The sequence below is a fragment of the Lissotriton vulgaris genome, chromosome 10 (assembly GCF_964263255.1).
Source record: "Lissotriton vulgaris chromosome 10, aLisVul1.2, whole genome shotgun sequence".
Classification (NCBI taxonomy): Eukaryota; Metazoa; Chordata; class Amphibia; order Caudata; family Salamandridae; genus Lissotriton; species Lissotriton vulgaris.
The window spans coordinates 177,426,415-177,447,178 of record NC_141698.1 but is presented as its reverse complement, the minus strand read 5'-3'; the positions used below and the strand labels follow the sequence as shown (position 1 = coordinate 177,447,178).

Genomic DNA, 20,764 nt, shown 5'->3' with positions numbered 1-20,764 from the left:
CTATTTAAAACAAAATTCACAAGTTGTTAAAGTAAACTCTCATTCTCTAAACCTCAATATAACATTAAAACCACCATCTTGCTTTCAGTGGCTGTTCACAAAATTCCTAGATGTCGTCCCCCCCCCCCCCCATACTTTCTTTTTGCACTCAGTAGCCGTAAGAAAAGTATGTATTTTTTTACAGCAGTCTGAGAAATCTGGAAGGCTAGATTGGCCCAGTAGATGCATTGCAGGGAGCAGTGAGCAAATGGGGCACGGCAGAAGAAGACACCCTCCGTTACGAAGAGATACGACAGCTGTGCAAACGACCAATCTCCTCTCACTGGGCCACCCTTCTCACACACTTCCAACAGGAGGTGACGATCTAACCCTGTCAACTCACTTTGTGCTCCCCACATGTGCTATAATCACTACTCCAATCGGACATACCCACTTTAACAGTCACCCGCAGTTTTCCCTCGCCCGTCCCCACATGGCTAAAACAACCCAGTTTGCCAACCCATATGCCAACCCATATGCCCTCACAACAGTGCCCACATCGCTCTCTACAATCTGCCACCTTTGCCAAGCCTGCCCGCCTCTCATACTGACCCCTTCGTTCCTCCCCAGTTACACCATTAGGATGATCTGCCACAGGTTAAGTTCAGCGTATTCCAAGAATAATACGGAACTCTGTACCTATATGCACCCTACGCTGATGTCTTGTAATAAGCACTTAGGCATGGCAGCACTGGATTCCCTGTCCAGCACGACTGTCGCTTGCTGTAAGACGTCACATGCTAATGTTGTTTATATCGTGAAAACCAATAAAAAGGTTTTCATAAAAACAAAATATGAAGGCAAGGTTGGTCGGGTGCATGCTGCACAGCGATGGCTAATCCATAGTTGCAGTTAGGTAACATGCCCATCACCATGAGCATGTGGTCCATGCAGGTTGTCTTATTTTTTCTACACAAATTACAGTGACTACCAGGGAGGAGGAAAGCTCGCGAGGACCAGCAAAGCCTGTTTCTTGACAGTTTTACCAAATGCAACAACAATCCTGTAGTCACTGTCAACAGAGTGCTTTACAGTAAGTCTGCAAAGATGGTTAGGGTACCGTGTTACCCAGCTCTAGAACTGAACTATCTGTGGTAAAGGCATAGGTAATATGATTGTGATTATATAACAGTTGTTCTGAGCCTCTCTGGAACATGGTCTACAGCCTCTCCATCGGTTTTGACAAAGATGGCAAATAATTGTCTACATTTTCTGAGTCTTAGTTCTCTGTAAATACAGCCAACTCCAGATTTCTAGTGGATAAACCTAATATTTTGCTCGTCAGTTTTTATCTCACACTCAGGTCTCACCAACATGATGTAATATTGCACAATATTATGATATACTTTGCAGGATATATAAAGTGGGATTGAGGGGGTCGACTCTAAAGATTCCACAGCCGGTCCATACTTAAAACATTTTTTTTATAACATTTCTGCAATCAAAGAGATGAGTTTGCCATCTCACATTAAAGGTTTGTATCACCGCATGTCAGAGGATCATACAGTGGTCTGGTTAATACATTGCATCAAATGTGACAGAATATTAAAAGCTAATTCTCCTTTTTATCTGCAAAAAATGTGTGATGAATTTGCCATTAATTTGTCGCCCAATAATGTACCCTGCTCATCAAAACCACAGTTAGGTCAGGTTGATGTACACGCTCAATTAGCACCTAAAACGAACACCAAATTAAGGCACATAGTCGCATGGTATATATTGCACCTTAAATCAAAAAGTCACCAGTTAGCTATTAGATGGATAAAAGACAGATTCAATGCCGCCTAACAAGAACACCTTAATATCGTTCTTAAGAAAGCTCCAAACGTTGATCCTTTCAACAAAACGAGTCACATCTTTCTCAAAACTCATTCCTGCAACTACCAAGCCCTCAGTTAGTCCATCTCAGAAAATGTGGAAGAAAGATGCTTTTTCACCATCAGAGAATCCACTAATAAGGCACAGTGCCTAGTTAATGACCTCATAATTGTCCCGTTACTTTGCAGAACAACCATCTGCTTAAATTCCAAGTTTTGCATGTTCCCTTATGATGCTAAACAACTAAACTGCTGCAACCTCATGTAAGTAAAGCGCTCTGATACCCGATTCAGGTCAAGTTTGCGCTATATAAAACTCTGTAAAATATGTATATATTTTAAAAACCACATAAATCCACTGATGCTTAGTCAGTGTTCTTTCAGCATGTCAATTTGTTTTAATTATAGCAGGATTCCACCTCGTTACTTTAAACTAATTGCTAAGCAAATTTATTTTCAAGATTTGTTTTTAAAACAGACGCCAGTACCTTATTGAGAAAATATGGTTCATACCAGAACAACTGCTGCAATTTAAGGATAATCAGAGGATTACATGGCTCTGGTAGTCTGTAAAGCACTACAAGAAGTGACCAATTTCTAGAACCTAGTAGATTACTGTCAATCTGTCCAACGTCCTATCCAATGGTATAATTGTCAGATTGAAAGAAAGGCATAAGGCGAAATAGCAGCAAAGAACAGGGTATGCAAAAGGCACTTCTGACTTCTAGGAATTTAGTGCACAATCTATGGGATTGCCCAGTATTTCATTAAGGAATCATGCAGGAAGTCTGTTCAGATGGCCCTGGCAGCTTACTGAGTAAATCTCTCTCTGCTGATGTGCTTGATATGAAGGCAACTAAGTCTCCCATGTTTAGGAAGTCAATAAATTGCGTATCTTTAATATTAATTAATCTGCAGACATACTTATTTAATAAGCTGCAACCCATTCCGAATTTTGCTCTGTGTACTGTATGCTGTTACGAGGGGACACCAGGTTCCAGACTCCTGGAAAGGGGCTGAGGTAGTTACTGTGTACAAGAAGGGGGCTAGAGATGACCCTGCGAACTACAGACCCATCAGTCTGATAGACATAATCCAGAAAGTGGTCGGCAGGGTCATCATTTCAAGAGTAGGCGACTGGATAGAGGAGGCTAGTATCCTCTCCCACTTACAGGCGGGGTTCAGAAGGAAAGTTGGTACAATGGACCAGGTCTTTCGTCTCTTTGCCATCCATTGGAAGGCGGTTACTATCATGAAGGGCAGTTTGTATATGGCCTTCATCGATCTTAAAACTGCATTCGACCTGGTCCCTCGTACAAAACTTTGGGAAATTCTAGGAGAGATGGGTATCCCCAGTGGTCTTCTGAGCCTAATCGTAAAGCTGCACGAGGGGAATTATGCGAGGGTTAGATGGGGTTCCCAGGGGCAACTTACAGACAGGATCCCAGTGCGGAGAGGAGTACGTCAGGGCTGTGTCATGGCTCCGACCCTCTTCTCCCTATTCGTAAACGGAGTGGTTGACCATCTAAAGGGGGAGGAGTCGGATGCCCCATCCCTGGCGGGGGAGAGAATCCCCACACTTCTCTTCGCTGACGACACCCTATTAATTTCCAAATCCCCGGTGGGCTTACAAAAACTCTTGAATCGGTTTAGCTCCTTCTGCACTACCCGAGGCTTAACTATCAATACATCGAAAACCAAATTGATGGCTTTTGCACCCTCAAAAAGATTTAAAAATAATTTTGTGCTTAACAACGCCCCCCTCGAGCTGGTCGAGTCTTTTGACTATCTTGGTGTCCGGATTAACAGCCGCATGTCCTGGAAGGATCATCTTTCCAAAATGTTATTAAACCATCGAAGAGTATCCGGGGTGACGCTGAAGGAGATCCGTGAATCAACTAGTAAACCGGTCTCCCCAGCTATGACCATCTATGAGGGTCAGATTCTCCCTGCAGCACTTTATGGCTCCGAACTGTGGGGGTTTGAAGGGGTTTCTGACTTGATGAGAGCGGAAAACAACTTTTTTAGGAAAGTGGTAGCTCTTCCCACTTCCACCCCAATGATCCCTCTAAGATTAGATCTGGGCAGAAAAACAGTAAAGGACTTGGTGAGGTTACGTCCGTTGTATTCTGGTCCCGACTAAGAAGAACCGAGGAGCTCGCAAAGTACGCAGAAGGGCTGGATGAACTACTACTACTGGACACTTGTAAAAAAATAGGATGGCTAAATAAACTGAAGGAATTGGCTTTCAGCTTGGGTCTAAAAGAGGCATGGGAGCTGCAATCACCACCACCCAAAGATGTTATAAAAAAACTATACTGGGACTGGGTACAGAGTAACGCTACGAGGTCTACGAATTTGGGCACTCTTACTGACCAATTTTTGTCAATTAAGTGTGTGCGTAAATTGGAACCCTTTCTCGACCTAATAACCAAACCATTGGATCGAGCGCTGTACCTAAAATTGCGATATGGGACGCTCCCGGTTCATGACTTTACGGTGAGATGGTTGAATACAGATGCTCGCTCGCGTGCATGCCCGGGCTGTGCGGCCCCTAAGGAATCGGTGGCTCACTTGTTTTTCGCCTGCCCAGCTTATAAAGGGGCGCGGAAATTCTGGTTGAAACCCGTCTGTAGGGAATTAGGGCTGAGGTGCCATAGCCAGGCACTACGTGTCCTCTCTACAGATTCTTCATCTGCCAGCATGATCTGTGGGGTGGCTAAATTCTTGGGAAGTGCGTGGATGACACGTTCCCGCTTACTGAAACTACAATTTGGAGGTTCCATTAGCTGAGGACGATTTTGTTGCCAGGAAATTGACGAATGAGGTGTCCATGCTTCTACTGTATTTTATATTCTTTTATTGGTATTTGAAATGTCATGTATATATGTATTCTTTTATGGTGATAAATTGCCGAATAAAGATATTCAAACAGTATGCTGTTACGTAAATCCCAATATGTTTACTAAGTGTGCCGATCATTTAATTGGCTGCTTGTTGAACTACCCTACAATTTAATGCTTTATGTCTCCATCCAATTATTATTATTATTATTATTATTATTATTATTATTATTATTATTATTTGCACACAGAATCTTTTGCAATCATGAACACTGTGACCTGACTCCTCTGTTGACTCTTTATATTTCAATCTAATCCCTACGCTCAACTACTGCTCAAAGTCCCTAAGGTCAACAACGGAAGTACAGGATGTCACTCTTTCTGCTTCTTGACTCCAGGGTATGGCACTCGCTCCAGCTGCGTATTAGAGCACTGTACTTCATCTGACTTTTAAAAATTTCTTAAAACATTCCTGTTCTCTTACCTGCTGGTCTTTTAGCTTCTCATTGCTGCTGTCGCTGCATTTTAGCACCAGGAAATCTATGGGAGTCAGTGCGCTTTATATGGACAAGACCAAAAATAATAAAGTAATTACAGTAAAAATACTAAATTGTGAAACACTACAGCGCAGAGTGCTGTTGAGACCGTTCCCGTTAAATCCATGATGAGTTTTATATGGATGCATTTAGGAGTTTGAAGTGTCCTGAACTTGCATAACTAGTGATAGAGTTTTTTCATCTCGAGGGTGATGGAGTCGGTTTTAAATATGACTCAACCAGTTAGACAAGAAAGGAAACAGGCTATTTAAGAAAAGTGTCACTAATAGCAATCAACCTTGGCTTACACTGGAGGGATGCCCTGCAGGAGTATAGGCCTAGTCCTCATTCCTCTGTTGGAAAGTTTTCTTTTTCGGGAATTAGTTCTTTCACATATTTGCATGCTTGAAATATCCCCCATCTTCAGGCTGGGAGCCCACAGTAAACATTGTCAACACAGCAGTGTACATTTAAACTCAGTAGCCTCGAACTTAACATAGATTATTATCTACCTGTGCACATTAGAGAACACATGGATCATGGCTTCCAATTTCCAGACTAGCTTTAGATTGGATTGATAGGATTTTCCAGCTTGGCAAGACTTGATTATAGTGAAATATCATCCCAAAATGTAGTTTAGGAGCACAGAAAGACTTTGCCCAGGTGTAACAGAAATTAAACGGGAAACTTTGCCTGAATTACAAAAATCGTGGCTGTCATGTGAAATCGCTTTGCATAACCCTTACAGTGATGTGCTAACTTTCCTTTTCTTTGTATCTTGCCCCTACAGGAGGAGTACATCAGGGAACACATTGACTGGCGGGAGATCACCTTCAGTGATAACCAGCCCGTCATTGATATCATCTCGCAGAAGCCACATGGCATCCTGAGGATACTGGATGACCAAAGCAGTTTTCCTCAGGTGAGTATCAGATGGTGCCAACGTTGTTTGTCCTGTCTTGTGTTCTGTTCCGAAGTTCCTAACATAGAAACGAGAAAAGTTCATATTGGCGGTCGACGCCACAAAATCCTCTTCTTGAGATCTGCAAAGGGCGAGTCTGACCACATCTTTGTTTAAGAAATTCCTTTGTTAGCACATCTCATTCTGTCTTCCCTAACAATCACCCCCAGGGGTAGAAAGGGTCTTTCTAAATGTGTTAGGGGCCGAGCACTTGCCCATATCCAGGGAGGCCACTCCCGCACTACTAACACCTTTCCCTGGTGTCTAGTGCGTTGATCACAGTGTGGGCATAGCTCTCCTGCTGCGATCCCCAAGCATGCATCCATCAGCAAGCAGTACTGCTAGAAAGGGTCAATGATCAGCACTTCATGGGCAGAGTTATGCCCACTAAGAACTGATCAGACTGAAAGCAGTCAGTGCCTAGTGGCACCGACTGCTTTCAGTTTCACTTGTGTGCCATCAGTGCACTGCACTTGCTGATTGTGACACAAATGCAAAAAATAAATAAATTCATGACATGAGAGAATTTCTGCCCTTGTGTGCTGACTTTGTTTTATAAAAGAAAGGTATTCTGGTGCTTGTACTAGAAAGATGTTCTTCTCCAGTGTGAAGGACTTGACGTTCACGTCCACTGCAAAGCTGAGGTCATGGGCAGTGGCAGCTGGCACAATTTGTGTGGGCGGGCGCGCAGGGCGGGGGGCACTTACCTTGCTGCCGGGACCCGCGTCTCTGCTCCTGCTCTCCTGCATCCGACTGCAGGAACAGGAAACACAGCCAGTCTCCCCTGACCAATCACAACGCTACAATGCAGAGTTGTGATTGGTCTGAGTGCCATGACACTGTGCTCAGCCAGGAGCTGGAGGGGTGGGCATGTTATCAGAGAACAGGGAAAGTGCGCATGACTGTTTTGGGCCGCCCGAGAGGGCAGGCCAACAAGTCATTGCGCACGCAGGAGGGTTCTACCACTCCTCCCCTGCTCTGCAGCCCCGCCCCCTCATGGAATGCTGCTGCAGCAGGAAGACAAAATGAAATGATAATAACGTTATGGTATTATCATTTTATTTTTTCCTTTCTTTTACTGCTGCAGAGTAGTGGGGCGACGCTCCCCTGTGTTAGCGGAGGAGCTGCCACTGGCCATGGGGCGATGATGTGAATGTTGCTTCCCTCGCAGTGAATACTGAAATGTGTGTTATTTCTAATAGATTTCCATCAAAATAACTTTTGTTTTCTCCAGGAGTCTAGTTTCCTCTTTGTGGAGGGCATTATGTGAAACGTTTGATATTTAATTAAAAAAGCTGTAACCACAACCATATTACCAAGACCAAGATATTTTCTGAATGGTGACTGAGGTGTGACCTGCAGAGGAATGCTTGGAGGTCGGGATAATACTGTTCATAGAGTTCCACAATCAAGAACAAATGGTGGTATAAATGAAACATGAAAAATGTGTGGCAGTGGTTTCTTGGTAAAGGGATAGTGGTACTGGTTTCCTTGGGTAGGTGTTTAAGATTTTCACATAGATCCTGAATTGAGCGATGTCCCTGTCTTTCACACTCTGGCCAGTTGAAACACGGACTTTCACGTCAGCGACCAGGCACCAGCACATGACTTCAGTGTTCTCACTGTCTGGGTCACTGGGAAGAAAACATAGCATATTAAAGAAAAACTGTCTGCTTTTTACAAGATTCTCCAAAAAGGATTGATCAAGTTGTGTTTAAACATTGATAAATAGATGAGATAAAAATAAGGCAGATTTCTAAATGTACATTTAGGGTAGACTAATTGTCTTTGTTATGTATGGCTCTCACAGACAGCTAGTAGCCTTAATGACTGTATTCTAATTCTAGTAACTCACTGCTATGTCTTAGCAGAAGTTAACAAAAGCTGTTACCCACCATTGCTACGTCATAAATATATTCCAGGCTGTTCTGGGTGGGCTCTCTAAGGGCCTGTCAGATCAGGGCTGGAAAGCAGAGAGTACAGCTTCTGTAGGAGAGGGCACAGAAAGTGGTGGGTAGCAGGGGCAAGGTATTTTTTTGTAACATTTAGAGCTGGGAGAGAGCCCATGTTATGTATGGCTTTCCCACTCGTCTTCTGCCCCTGCATAGCAGTTGAAAGAAAAGATGATTTTAAGTCCATTCATAACATAAAATTATACATGGGTAGAAAGTGAATTACGGGAATGTTTTTCACTCAATGTTCAGAGTGATATTATAGGCAACTCGATCTTCATCCTTGTTGTCCATTTGATGATACTCAGAACCGCTCGGTGAAAAACATCCCCAAAATTCATTGTCACCCATCTATATTTCTATGTGTAGTCCACTGTGAGGGTTTCCATGAAATCTTTTAATTCACCGTCTTTGTCAGTAACCACTTTTTCCCTGATTTGCTGAAGGCTTCAGACTTAGGGGCCGATTAGGATGGCAGACGGAAAGCATCCGGACCGCCAGTCTAGCGGGAAATGACCGTCGAACTGCACCGCGATGCTATTAGGATTACCCTCCAGCAAAACCCGACCGCGGTGGACGAATGTCTCCAAAGACCGCCGACCTTGGACGGAACCATAGAAACACCGACCGCCGCGGACGGAGTGGCCGCTGTAACAGGCCCGAACACCTGGGTCCATGGCAGTTGGGTCCGTGCGGTGGGTCTCATGGCAATGCTTTCCCTCTCCGTTGTGGTGCTTCCACTGTCTATGAGATGGAGGTGTTTCTGCTGCGGTGTTCTGGTTTGTTTGAAACATCGTAATATTGCGGAAGGTCGGGACGTTATTCCGCACTGCGGTGAGCCTGGATTGGCCGTGGTGTCTGGTGTGTTCCTGTGGCGGTTCCCATTTTTACGCGACGGACGGTAAATGTGCCCCAGTTTCCCTTCCTAATATGGCGGACGGAAGGCCTGCTGCTGGCGGACGATGAGGTGCGTTTTATGCCACCTCCAGCCCAGAGGTCATGCATCCGTCCGCCATCCTAATTGGCCCCTCAGTAATGTGGCATGCATGCAAACACTACTGGCGACGAAGGCAATGCTCATTTGTTCTGTTATATGTGTATACATTTCAAGTGATGTGTTATTTTGTTTATGGAAATAGGACCAGTGAAAACTACGTTGGAATACATATGGAAACGCTTGCGTTAACATTGTTACTATGACTTAATCCCCAGGCGATTTTGCAAGAGGCACAATGTGGATGTAAAACTGAGCAGTACAATTATTATCGAGTGTTATGGGTATCTTTCATAGATTCACATGCATGAATCATTCCCCGTCGTCGGGGTGGGCGTCCCCGGTATATAAAAAGAGTAATGTCATAAAGACATATACATAGCAGTAGGCCAGAGGCCTCTCATTAGTAACATATCCATGTCCTTTTGTAAAAAGGACCAAACTTTGGCTAAGAGCCAATCAGATATCACCACCCTCTAGAACCTTCCTGGAAGGAGCCCTAGTCCCTCAGATTTTCTACCGCACGGCGTGCTAAGGGAGTCTCCTCTGTGCTCTGCTCAGTTTTCTTTGTATTCTGGAGTTATTTCCACATATTTGTCTCAGAATTATCATTCTGTGTGGGATCTTCTGTTTAGTCATGGCTGATGCTCCAAAAAAGGGACTTTTCAGACCTTGTGCCTCTTGTCCAAAAGAGGCTTCATGTGGATGACAGGCATGAGGACTGCCTTTACTGTCTATACCCTGACCATTCAGCAAAGGATTGTAAAGTCTGCCATACTTTTTCAGCCAAAACTCTCAAGGATAGAGAGGGCCGACTGCTGATATGGCTTCAGAGACCCAAGGACAAGGATCAACCAGTCTCTTCAGGTGAGAGTGAGTGTTCCATTAGGAGTATGCACTCTTCTCCCAAAAGGCCTAGAACGTCATCCCCAGGACCATCTGTGCAGCCACCTCAAAAGAAGACGCCCAAGTCTTCAGAGGTTCTTTCTAAGGCTATTGCTGTGAAGGTTTCTCCACAAGATCCTACCTTCAAGAAACCTTTGGTGACATCTTCAGCTCTGACTGTGACAATGTCGACAGCCACTATCTCCACGTCGGTGGCGTCATCTTTAACATCAACGTCGACGACTACTACATTCTCGTCGTTGACGGATAGGTCTGTTCCATCTCTGATTATTATTAAAAAGTCGTCGACGGCGCCACCGTTGACGAGTGCCTCATCGTCGACGAAGTCTAAACCGTCGGCGGCGGCAAAATCATCGACGACGTCGAAAGCCTCATCATCGTCGATGAAATCGTCATCGGCGTTGAAGGGCCCATCGTCAACGACAAGTTCATCATCGATCAAGTCATCGTCGTCGACACCAGCATTGACGAGACCATCAACGGGCCCGTCAACGACGACCCCAATGGCGACCAAGCTGTCGACGACAACACCAGCGTCGACGAAGCCGTCGACGACGACACCAGCGTCGACGAAGCCGTCCACGAAGCAATCATCGTCGACGACGCTGCCGTCGACGACATCGTCATCGAAGAAGACACCGTCGACGAGGGAGTCTGAGTTACTTGTCAACGTTCCACTGTCGACAAACACTCCATCGACGGATCGCCTCCATTGAAGTGTACCTATACGCACTACAGGGTGACTATGCGTACTCTTACACCGGAGTTGACCTCTCCGAGCAGGGTCCAACCATTGCCCCCTGCTCATCTTCTGGATAATGAGGACTCGGATGAGGGCTCTATGTTCCAACAAGCGACAAGCCCCTCTGAACTACACGTAAAACTTCAAGAAAGCTCAGATTATGAGGAACAAGGACAGGATGATTTGGAGTATCAAGAGGAATTCCAACCTCCACCAGCTCCTCAACAGCCTATGGTGTGTCTCCCAGCTTCTATAGTGACAGACCTGCAGTTTCTCATTGCGGACTACAAACAGAGGTTCCCGTCCACTGCTCCGCCTCCGCCAGTGGTGACACCGCCAGTTGTGGCACTGCCAGTTGTGACACGGCCAGTTGTGACACCTCCACCTAGGCCTCGGCCTACTCCTTTAGTCCTTCGACCAGATCCGGCTCCATCGCGTCCTCTCCCATCCTCTGATGAGGAAGACGAAGAAGAGGAGCAACAACGTGAGGAAGGGAGCTCCAGGACACACAAGAGGAATGGGATGAGTATGTGATCCCTGGTCCAGCACCTCATATACAGGCACAAGCGGATTCACCCCCGGAAGACATTAGGGGATTCCACAACATCCTAGAGAGAGCGGCATTGCGCTTCAAACTCAAAGTAACGGCAACACCACAGGATTACTTCCTTTATGATTTTAAAGAGCCATTCCAAAAGGCGGTACGGTCCATTCCCATCATTGATTACATCTGGGAACAAGGGGAGAAAATAATGCAAAACCCTTCATCTCTGGCTCCAGTACTGCCCAGACTGGATAAAAAATATAAAGCTCCTGACACAGCCCCAGCTTGCCTTATTGGCCATCCAAAGCCGGACTCTGTGATCACCCAGGCAGCGCAACGCAGGTCAAAAAATCCTTCGGCTGCATTGGCTGCACCGCCAGATAAGGAAGGCCGAAAGCTAGACAACATAGGGAAGAGGTTTTCGTCCATGTCAGCTTTAACGGTGCGTGCAGTAAACTCTTTAGTCACTGTTGGGACGGTACAACCGTCAAATGTGGGCGGATATCGCTCCATACTTGGATTCGCTTCAAGAGGAGCAGAAAGAAGAGGCGAAGAAGATTCTCCTTGAAGGCGAACGTTCCGCTTCGGAGATGATTGATGTTGTGATGGATATCGCATCCACAGGGTTCCGGCAGCTGGCAGGAGCTGCAGTCCTGAGGCGCCATGGTTGGCTTAAGGCAACATCTTTCCGGCCTGAAATTCAGACCAAGGTAGTGGACATGCCGTATGATGGTCAGCTTCTTTTTGGACAACACATCGATGAGATGCTACAGGGTACCACTAAAGATACTGATACCGCAAGAGCTCTAAGTACTCTCCAAAACAAGAATCCTTCCTTTCGGGGCTCCAAAGGAAGAGGTCAGTAGAAAGAGTCCCCCGCAATCAGAAAGGCAAGGGATTCTACTCCCGATTCTTCCTAATTCGAAAGAAGGAGAAAAAATGGAGACCTATATTGGACTTGAGAAACCTCAGCCAATACCTCAAAAAACAGTCATTCCGCATGGTATCCATCCAGGAGGTGCTGCAACTCCTCAATGCGAATTACTTTATGGTGTCTTTAGACCTTCAAGACGCATATTTTCATATACCAATCCACAGGAACTACAAACAATTTCTCAGGTTCGAGGTGGCGGGCAAGCACTACCAGTTTCGAGTATTGCCTTTCGGCCTAAAGTTGGCGCCATGCATTTTTACCAAATGTCTATCTCCAGTAGCAGCATACCTCCGCCAACAACATCACCAGGTCATCCCGTACTTAGACGACTGGCTCGTCAAGGCACCTACTCGCTCAGGCGTGACCAAGTCCCCCAACGCCTGTCTTCAGCTCTTCAATGGCCTGGGCTTTACTCTCAACGAGGAAAAATCCGTCCTTCAGCCTTCCCAGTGTCTCACTTTCCTCGGGGCTGTCCTAGATACTGCTCAGAGAAAGGCTTTCCCTTCACAGGAACGTCAAGTGAAACTACGGACCTTGGCCGACCGGATTCAATCCAAAAAGTCCATCACGTGTGCCTGTACAAGTCCTTGTTAGGGATGATGTCCTCGAACATCCTGTTGGTCCCATACTGCCGCCTTTGTATGCGTCCACTTCAGGAGGTGCTATCAGCTCAGTGGATTCAATGCAGGGGATCCTTCGACGACGTCATCCGGATAACTCCTTCCATGATCCAGGCTCTGAGTTGGTGGCTTCATCCACAAAATCTACAGCTCGGCCTTTCGTTCATACTTCCAATCTCGCCACATGTGATAACTACAGATGCGTCCTTTGAAGGTTGGGGGGGCGTTCCTTCAGGACCTTCAAATCAACAGGCAGTGGTCTCTGGCAGAGAAGCAACTGCACATAAACCTCCTCGAGTTAAGGGCAGTTTACCTGGCATTAAAAGCATTCCTGCCCAGGATCAGAGATTCCCCAGTGCTTGTGAGAACAGACAACACCACCACAATGCACTATCTGAAAAAACAAGGGGGAAATCGCTCTCTGTCGTTGTCTCAAGAATCTAAAAAAATGTGGAAATGGCTTCTTCAGCACAACATTTCCCTTCAGGCGGAGTACGTCCCAGGAAGGGACGATGTCCTGGTGGACTCTCTGAGCAGGCAACGTTCCGTGTGCCACGAGTGGGAGCTGGATCATCAACTTCTCAGCTCTGTATTCGCCCGATGGGGCAGGCCTCATCTGGATCTGTTTGCGACACAACACAACGCAAAATGCCAACATTACGCAAGCTGGCATCCCCAGGAGGGATCACTGGGGAATGCATTTTCGATCAGATGGTGCAACATCTTTGCGTACGCATTTCCTCCATTTCCCCTGATTCCCAGGGTCCTCCGGAAACTGAAGGCAGAGCATTGCACCCTGATTTTAATAGCACCAGCGTGGCCACGCCAACACTGGTTCACGGAGCTTCATCTCCTATCGCTGGAACCGCCAATTCTATTCAAGCCTTGTCCGACTCCTTACAATGAACCAAGAGCAAGTCCAGCATCCGGATCCAGCATCTCTCAGATTATCGGCTTGGCTCCTGAGTTTCGGAAAGTTTCAACACCTAGACATTCCTCAAGTATGCAGGGCAGTCCTAGCCCGGGCTCGGGCGGACAGTACCAACAAGACGTATTCTCTAAAGTGGAAAAGGTTTTGTGTATGGTGTAAAGCAAATAAAATACACCCTTTTTCATCAACACCTGCACCAAATTCTACCTTACCTGCTCCATTTGGCGCACTCAGGATTGGTCCATGCTTCTATTAAGGTCCACCTGGCGGCAATATCTTGCTTCAGTTGTTCGTCATCTGGTACTTCCCTCTGGTCCAATAGACTGGTTAAGCAATTTTTAAAAGGCCTGTTCAGGACATTCCCTCCGGTGCGAGCTTTACCACCCACCTGGCAATTAAACATTGTTCTTGCTCAACTGATGAAACATCCCTTTGAGCCAATACACAGAGCCGACATCAAATACCTGTCTTGGAAAACAGCTCTCTTGCTAGCGCTCACATCAGCAAGGCGTGTAAGTGAGCTGCAAGCCTTCTCTATTCAGGATCCTTTCTTGCGATTCAAACAGGACAGAGTTATCCTACGGACCAACCCTAAATTCATCCCAAAGGTTCCATCTAATTTTCACCTGAATTAACCTATAGTCTTGCGGACGTTCTTCCCAAATCCACTTTCCGCAGCAGAGAGGTCTCTCCACTCTTTAGACCTCAAGCGTTGTCTGAAGTTCTACATTCACCGAACAGAACAGTTTCGGAAATCCAACCAACTTTTTGTCACCTTCAGCAGACCCAGAAAGGGTCTTCCTTTGACTAAGCAGAGCATTTCTCATTGGATCTCTGCAGCCATTACTTTCTGCCATCAACAGGCAGGTCATCCTCTGCATTCTAAAGTTCGAGCTCATTCAATCAGAGCTGTCTCCACTTCAATGGTGCTCTTTGCAGGAGTGCCCATTATCGACATATGCAGAGCCTCGACGTGGAAGACACCACATACGTTCACCAGGCACTACTGCTTGGATTCTGAACTTATGAAAGATGCAGCAGTGGGTCAAGCTGTGCTCCGTCATCTATTTCACTAGAGGTGAGCCTTCTTTCTTCATCCCACCTTCCTACTGCCTACTTGCACATTTCTCTATTATATTGTTTTTGGCTCAACTTGGTTCTCTCAGTAGGTACTACTTAGCACTGTGCTTACGAAAATCTGAGGGACAAGGGTTCCTTCCAGGAAGGTTCTAGAGGGTGGTGATATCTGATTGGCTCTTGGCCAAAGTTTGGTCCTTTTTACAAAAGGACATGGATATGTTCCTAATGAGAGGCCTCTGACCTATTGCTATGTATATGTCTTTATGACATTACTCTTTTTATATACCGGGGACTCCCACCCAGACGATGCGGAATGATTCAGGAATCTATGAAAGATACCAATACTGGATAACTGCAGTTACAGGTAAGTAACACATTTCTTACTGCTGTCGAGTTTTTCCACCAGATCCTGCCATGGGCTCTTATTGAGTGAGATGGTTGCTACAGCATTCCTTATTTGCTGCATTCCAGCATACATTCTTTGCTTCATTCCAGTATGCCATCTTTGCTTCATTGCAGCATGCCTTCTTCGCCTTTTCCAGCCTGCATTCTTTGTTTAGTTCCAGCAGGCCTTATCTGCTTATCTCCAGCATTACTTCCTTGTTTCTTTCCAGCCCTAACTTATACCTTGCTCAGGTAAGTTACAGTGTGGCAAGGTGTTCAATACAATGTTTTTCCAAATGCCTTGTGTAGTCCATGACATGTGACCTAGGGACCCACACAAACCACCAGAAGCTAATCCTACCCTATTCTCCATTTGCAAAACCAACCCCAAAGCCTCAAACAAATATTCACGAAAAACGTATCAACGAAAATAATAAAGTGTATAAGTTATGTGCAACTTTGAAATGCGAAGAACGGTTTCTTTTAAAAAAAAACTTTTAACATTTAGAACTTTTATACATTATGTTTGTTTCTTATGCCGAAACTACAGTTTATAATGTTTTAACAAATACTTTTTGAAGCTTACAGATATTATTTATCAAATTTATACAAACAAGTCTGACATTTAAAAAATTATTTGTTGTATAATGTGTAACAATCAATGTTATGTTTTTCAAATATATATTTTTTTCTACAGTTTGGAAAGTTAAAATGATGATTAAAATGTTATCAAAGATTATTTAAAAATCTGCAAAACAACATTAATGATCTAATACCACTTTTTGGTGAGCTGAATCCTCCCTCTCATTTCCCCTTTAAAATTATCTTTTGGGTTCCCTTTTGGGGGTGCAAATATTCTGAAAACACATGAGGCAAAATTACAATTTCTTTATAGAAGAAGGACTTTTATTGGAGCCATACCCTGTCTAACAAGCAGCAAGACTTCAATTTCACAGAACATTGGTAAAAATGAATTTCATCCTGTTAGACCCATCAGCCAAAGGGTTGTTTTCCCCCAAACATTTTGCCTTACTCCTCCAGTTCTTGCTGAATTCGTTTTTGTTGGCCATAGTACTCTGCACCCTTTACCGCTTCTAACCAGTGCTAAAGTGCTTTTGTTATCTCCCCTAAACATGGTAAAATTGTCTTACACCCAGTTGGCACATTGAATTCATGCGTAATGAAGAACCGGGCTTTTAGAACCCAGCAGCGCCAGGGGCACGCCCAAAGTCTTCGGATTCACCTGTCTTGGTTTACAGAGACACGGAATACTTCTGGGTGGCGTCAGAGACCAAGTTTATTAGCTGCAGCTAGTAACAGTGATCCTAGAAACACAGCATGGTGGTATTTCAGGAGACTGCTCAAATTCGTAGAGCAAGACATGTCCTTGTATACACAATTTTCACACTCAAGAACATATACTCCCACTGCGACAAAAGTTAACCAATGAAATACATTCTCAAACAAAGTATCACATGACGAAAAGCTCAGTTTGCAATGTCCCAACCCAAAGTTAATCATTGGGAATGTCCCCAAATCCAATTTCCACAAGCCGGACAAACCCATAATTGAAAAGGACAATGCATGTAATAAAGAACATAGGAAAGGAAACAATTTCTGATAGTGAGCAAGGTAAGGCATGTGTAAGGAGACTAAAAGTTAACGATGTCCTGAACAATGATTGGTAATCTCAGACAATGAACAAACCAGGGAAATTGACTCAGCAAGGTCAGTTTCAGGGGAAGGCTTACAATTCACCTCGGAGTCAAGAAAGACCCTGTTAATGTGTAGCAATACGTGAAGGCCAGGTTGCTTCATTCGTTCGACCACATTTGTCGGCCTGCGTGATGGCAATACAAAATGGAGGCGTAAAAACAAAATGGAACTCATGTTCGAAACTAAATCTCCAAAAACACAGCGAACTTTCTAACTAACGTGACAAATTCACTCCATATTAGCCGCATTTGCTAAATACGGTCTGACATCACCAAAATCGTGACGGAACCATGACATTTCGTAACAAGGCCCATTTTCACAGAACCACAGACCCTCCTTTTGCCATTACGTAGGCAATAACCTAAACTCATGTTAATCTGAATCTAGGTCTATCATCATCAGACCATCTAAGTGTTGCTGGAGCATCATCCTATTACTCTCTACTTCTCTCCTCGGGACAGGTCTCCGCACACACATCGTAGCACAAAGACCACAAACGGTGGGAGCACACTGGATACAAACGCAACAATAAAAGAGAATAGCTAGAGCCATACCAAAGAAAATCAGAACTTTCCATCCCCATTTAGACAACAATTCCCAAAACCATCCAGTCAACAACCAGTTTCCTTCATCTACATGAATAGACTCCAAAACCTTATGCAATTTGGAAATGGCTTGGTACACTGTCGGGGCATTATCTGGTATGTAAACGCAACAACTAGATTGGATCAATTTGCATACCCCTCCTCTAACTGCAAGTATAACATCCAACGCAACACGATTCTGCAATGTCATAACATGGTCAGCCTGTAGCTCCACTGTAATATTGCTGGGAGCACCTGCAGTTTCATTTATAGTGGCCTCAACCACTCTCGTAAGCTGTCGTATTTGTCTGCTATTGGCCATAGGACCCCAAAAGGGTAGGAAACCATTAAAGAAATCTCCTACTTCCTGTAATGCCTTATCTTCCTTATCAAAGACACTTCTAACATATCTCGTCCTATGGCAATCCATAGCAGCCGTGTACGTAGGGGGAAGCAAAAACACTGCATGACATGTGCCTGAAAAAATCAGGTTGCACACAAAAGGAGATAGGTCCTTGGCGGGGCTGAGGGAGGGCTGGACCCTATATAAATCTAATACACAAAAAAAATTGCCCCCTTCTCAGTTTACTTTTAATTGAGGACCAAATAAACAATTCCATTAAATCTGGTCCGGTATATTTATTTATACCTATTAGTCATGTTCTCTCACTTACTAAATCACCTACTAACACAAAACATATTACGAAAATATCCAACAAATAACATCAATATTACATCCAACAATCAATACAAATTGCAGTGCATCAATTTTGCAATATATTAAACCATTTCGATGATCCAAATTCTTTACATAAAAAGAGTTACTTCATTTCAAGAGCAAACAAAAACATATATCACTGTTATCCTGAAACACACTAAATGTTACAATTGGCTCTTGCTGGGATAGCCGACGCGTTTCAAGTTCGGACCATGAGTGTCCAAACCATCATCAGGGCTCTGTTATTTTCTGTTGGGATGCAAAAAAACGAAGTTTTAATACAACCAATTGGCCTCTTTGCTACAATACCACCGTTTGGATAAGGAAAAAATGTACCTGTGTGATGCTATGTAGTTGACCTGTAATCACTTCTATTAATGGACACAATCCATTCTTCAGGTCTCAACTGGGACAACTTATTCCACAAAAACAATCTGGGAAATGAACAACATATTGTCCATATTTACTAGACATAATCATTGGGGATTTACAGCCACTTATTATTCTATTTTAGGAATTCATACCTTAGTATGCACAAGCGATGCAGGGAGGGGCGGAGGAATATCTTTTTCTTTTACTTGTAGTCCTAATTGAACGACACATAACCTGCTTTTAGCAACCCATTGTCTATTAGTGAAACTCTAGGTGCTTATAAATATAATCTACTTCTCGTACCTTTAGTGCACACCACCGTACCGGTCACATTCAGAGACTTCGTTTTTTCATTAAATCCTGCCACGTCTACCTATTTAAACAATACACTTGTGAGTGCGCAGAAATTTGTAGAATTCTCATGAAGCAGTTAGCCTGACTATGACAACAGGTTCCGAAGACTCTCGTACCTGTATTCTCGTAGAACGAGGCGTCGCCTCTCGCCCCCCGTCTACCGCCCCGTCCGGATCTGTGGATATATCGGACTCGCCTTCTTTTTAGTATTTGCGTGTTCCGTTTAAGACAACAATTTAGCTGTTCTCTAAAGGGAGAAACGCATTGTCAGTTGCCTCACGATTTTCGGGCTTGTATTAATTTAAAGAGAGACCTGCGCGGCCGCGTATGTGACATTACCTGCTTATACAATCTGCTTGTGTCGCATCCAAACGTTGCTTCTCAGTCCCTCGTTGCTCGATTGTGGAGCCGGCGGCCATATTGCCAAACTATAAAAGGCCTGCTATTCAAATGGATGCATTGTGGGAATTGTAGTGTATTGAAATTTTTGAGACGCCTTAAAGCTACGTGCGTGGGTGGCAAATGGGGGTTGTTTAATCGGCCCCAGTATTTAAAAGTAGGGGGTGCAGGGTTGTGTCATTATGAATAGTATTAGAACAAATCGGTATTAACACGCAACATCTTGAGTCAAAAAATTAATGCTGCATAGTTTATTTCAGTCTTAGCGATTACAACCAGGCAATATGACGTAAAGTCTCATATTCTTGACAATTCTGACATATTGTTTAAGCCAGTCATTATACAGTTAAATTTCAAAATGAGGTATGCTTCCTTCTCTAGTAGCATCCTATCAAAGTCCGCAGGGTGCTGTACGTTACTCATTGTATGGAGGACAGACCACCTAAAGTCATTTTCGCTATGTGACATTTCAACAAAATGTTCCACCATAGGGGCTTTAAGTATTTTCTTTTTTATCCTTGACCTGTGTTGTCCTATTCGGAGGTTGACCTGCTGATTTGTTTTGCCTATGTAAATTCTAGGGCAAGGGCAGATGATCACATAGATTACGTTTTTGGTTTTACAGTTCGAGAAGCCAAGGTGTTTCCACTTGACCCCTTGGTGTTGGAGCTCATTGCCTTCAATCGTGCTGCCACATGAGACACAATTGCCGCACCTGTGGTGCCCTTCTAATGGTTTCATGTCCCATAACGCCAGAAGGTCATGTTTTGGTTGAGACTTCGGAAGATCCGCTCTCACAATTTGTTGTCCCAAACTCTTATTCTTTTTATATGCGAAGATGGGACGCGTAAAGGGGCATTCCAAATCTTCCAATAGGTGCCAGTTTTTGAGGACCGCTTGTCTAAGCTCATGCGTATCAGGCCCAAAGGTGGTAACGCATACTAATCCGTCTAGTTCCTTCTTCTCTTTGACTTGTAATAAGGTTTCCCGAGGGGTAAACCTCGCCCTTTTGTAAGAATTCTTCAAAAGCTTCCGTAGGTACCCTCTATGGATCATCTCATTACAGAATACCTGGGCATGATGGTCGTAATCCCTATCTCAGAGCAATTTCTCCAGATACGTAACATTTGCCCATACGGCAAATTGGCCTTCAGGCTTCTGGGGTGTAGCTTTTGTGATGTAGGATGATATTTTTGTCAGTCGATTTTTTATATAGGGATGTCTTCAATTTGCCATCCTCGCAGGTAACCTCAACATCCAAGAATGTCATTCTTGTGGTACTTGTCTCAATGGAGAATTTGATGTCACTATGTCTGTTGTTAATCCAGTCATGGAACG

General features: G+C 44.4%; 1 protein-coding gene across 1 annotated transcript in view; it reads left to right on the top strand.

Annotated features, from left to right (window-relative positions):
- MYO15A (myosin XVA) overlaps positions 1 to 20,764 on the top strand; it is a 1,716,372-nt gene that overhangs the window by 345,384 nt on the left and 1,350,224 nt on the right. Inside the window, exon 18 of the mRNA XM_086939741.1 lies at positions 6,026 to 6,157. Coding sequence (XP_086795867.1) covers positions 6,026 to 6,157 — 132 coding nt within the window. The remainder of the gene's footprint in view (positions 1 to 6,025; positions 6,158 to 20,764) is intronic.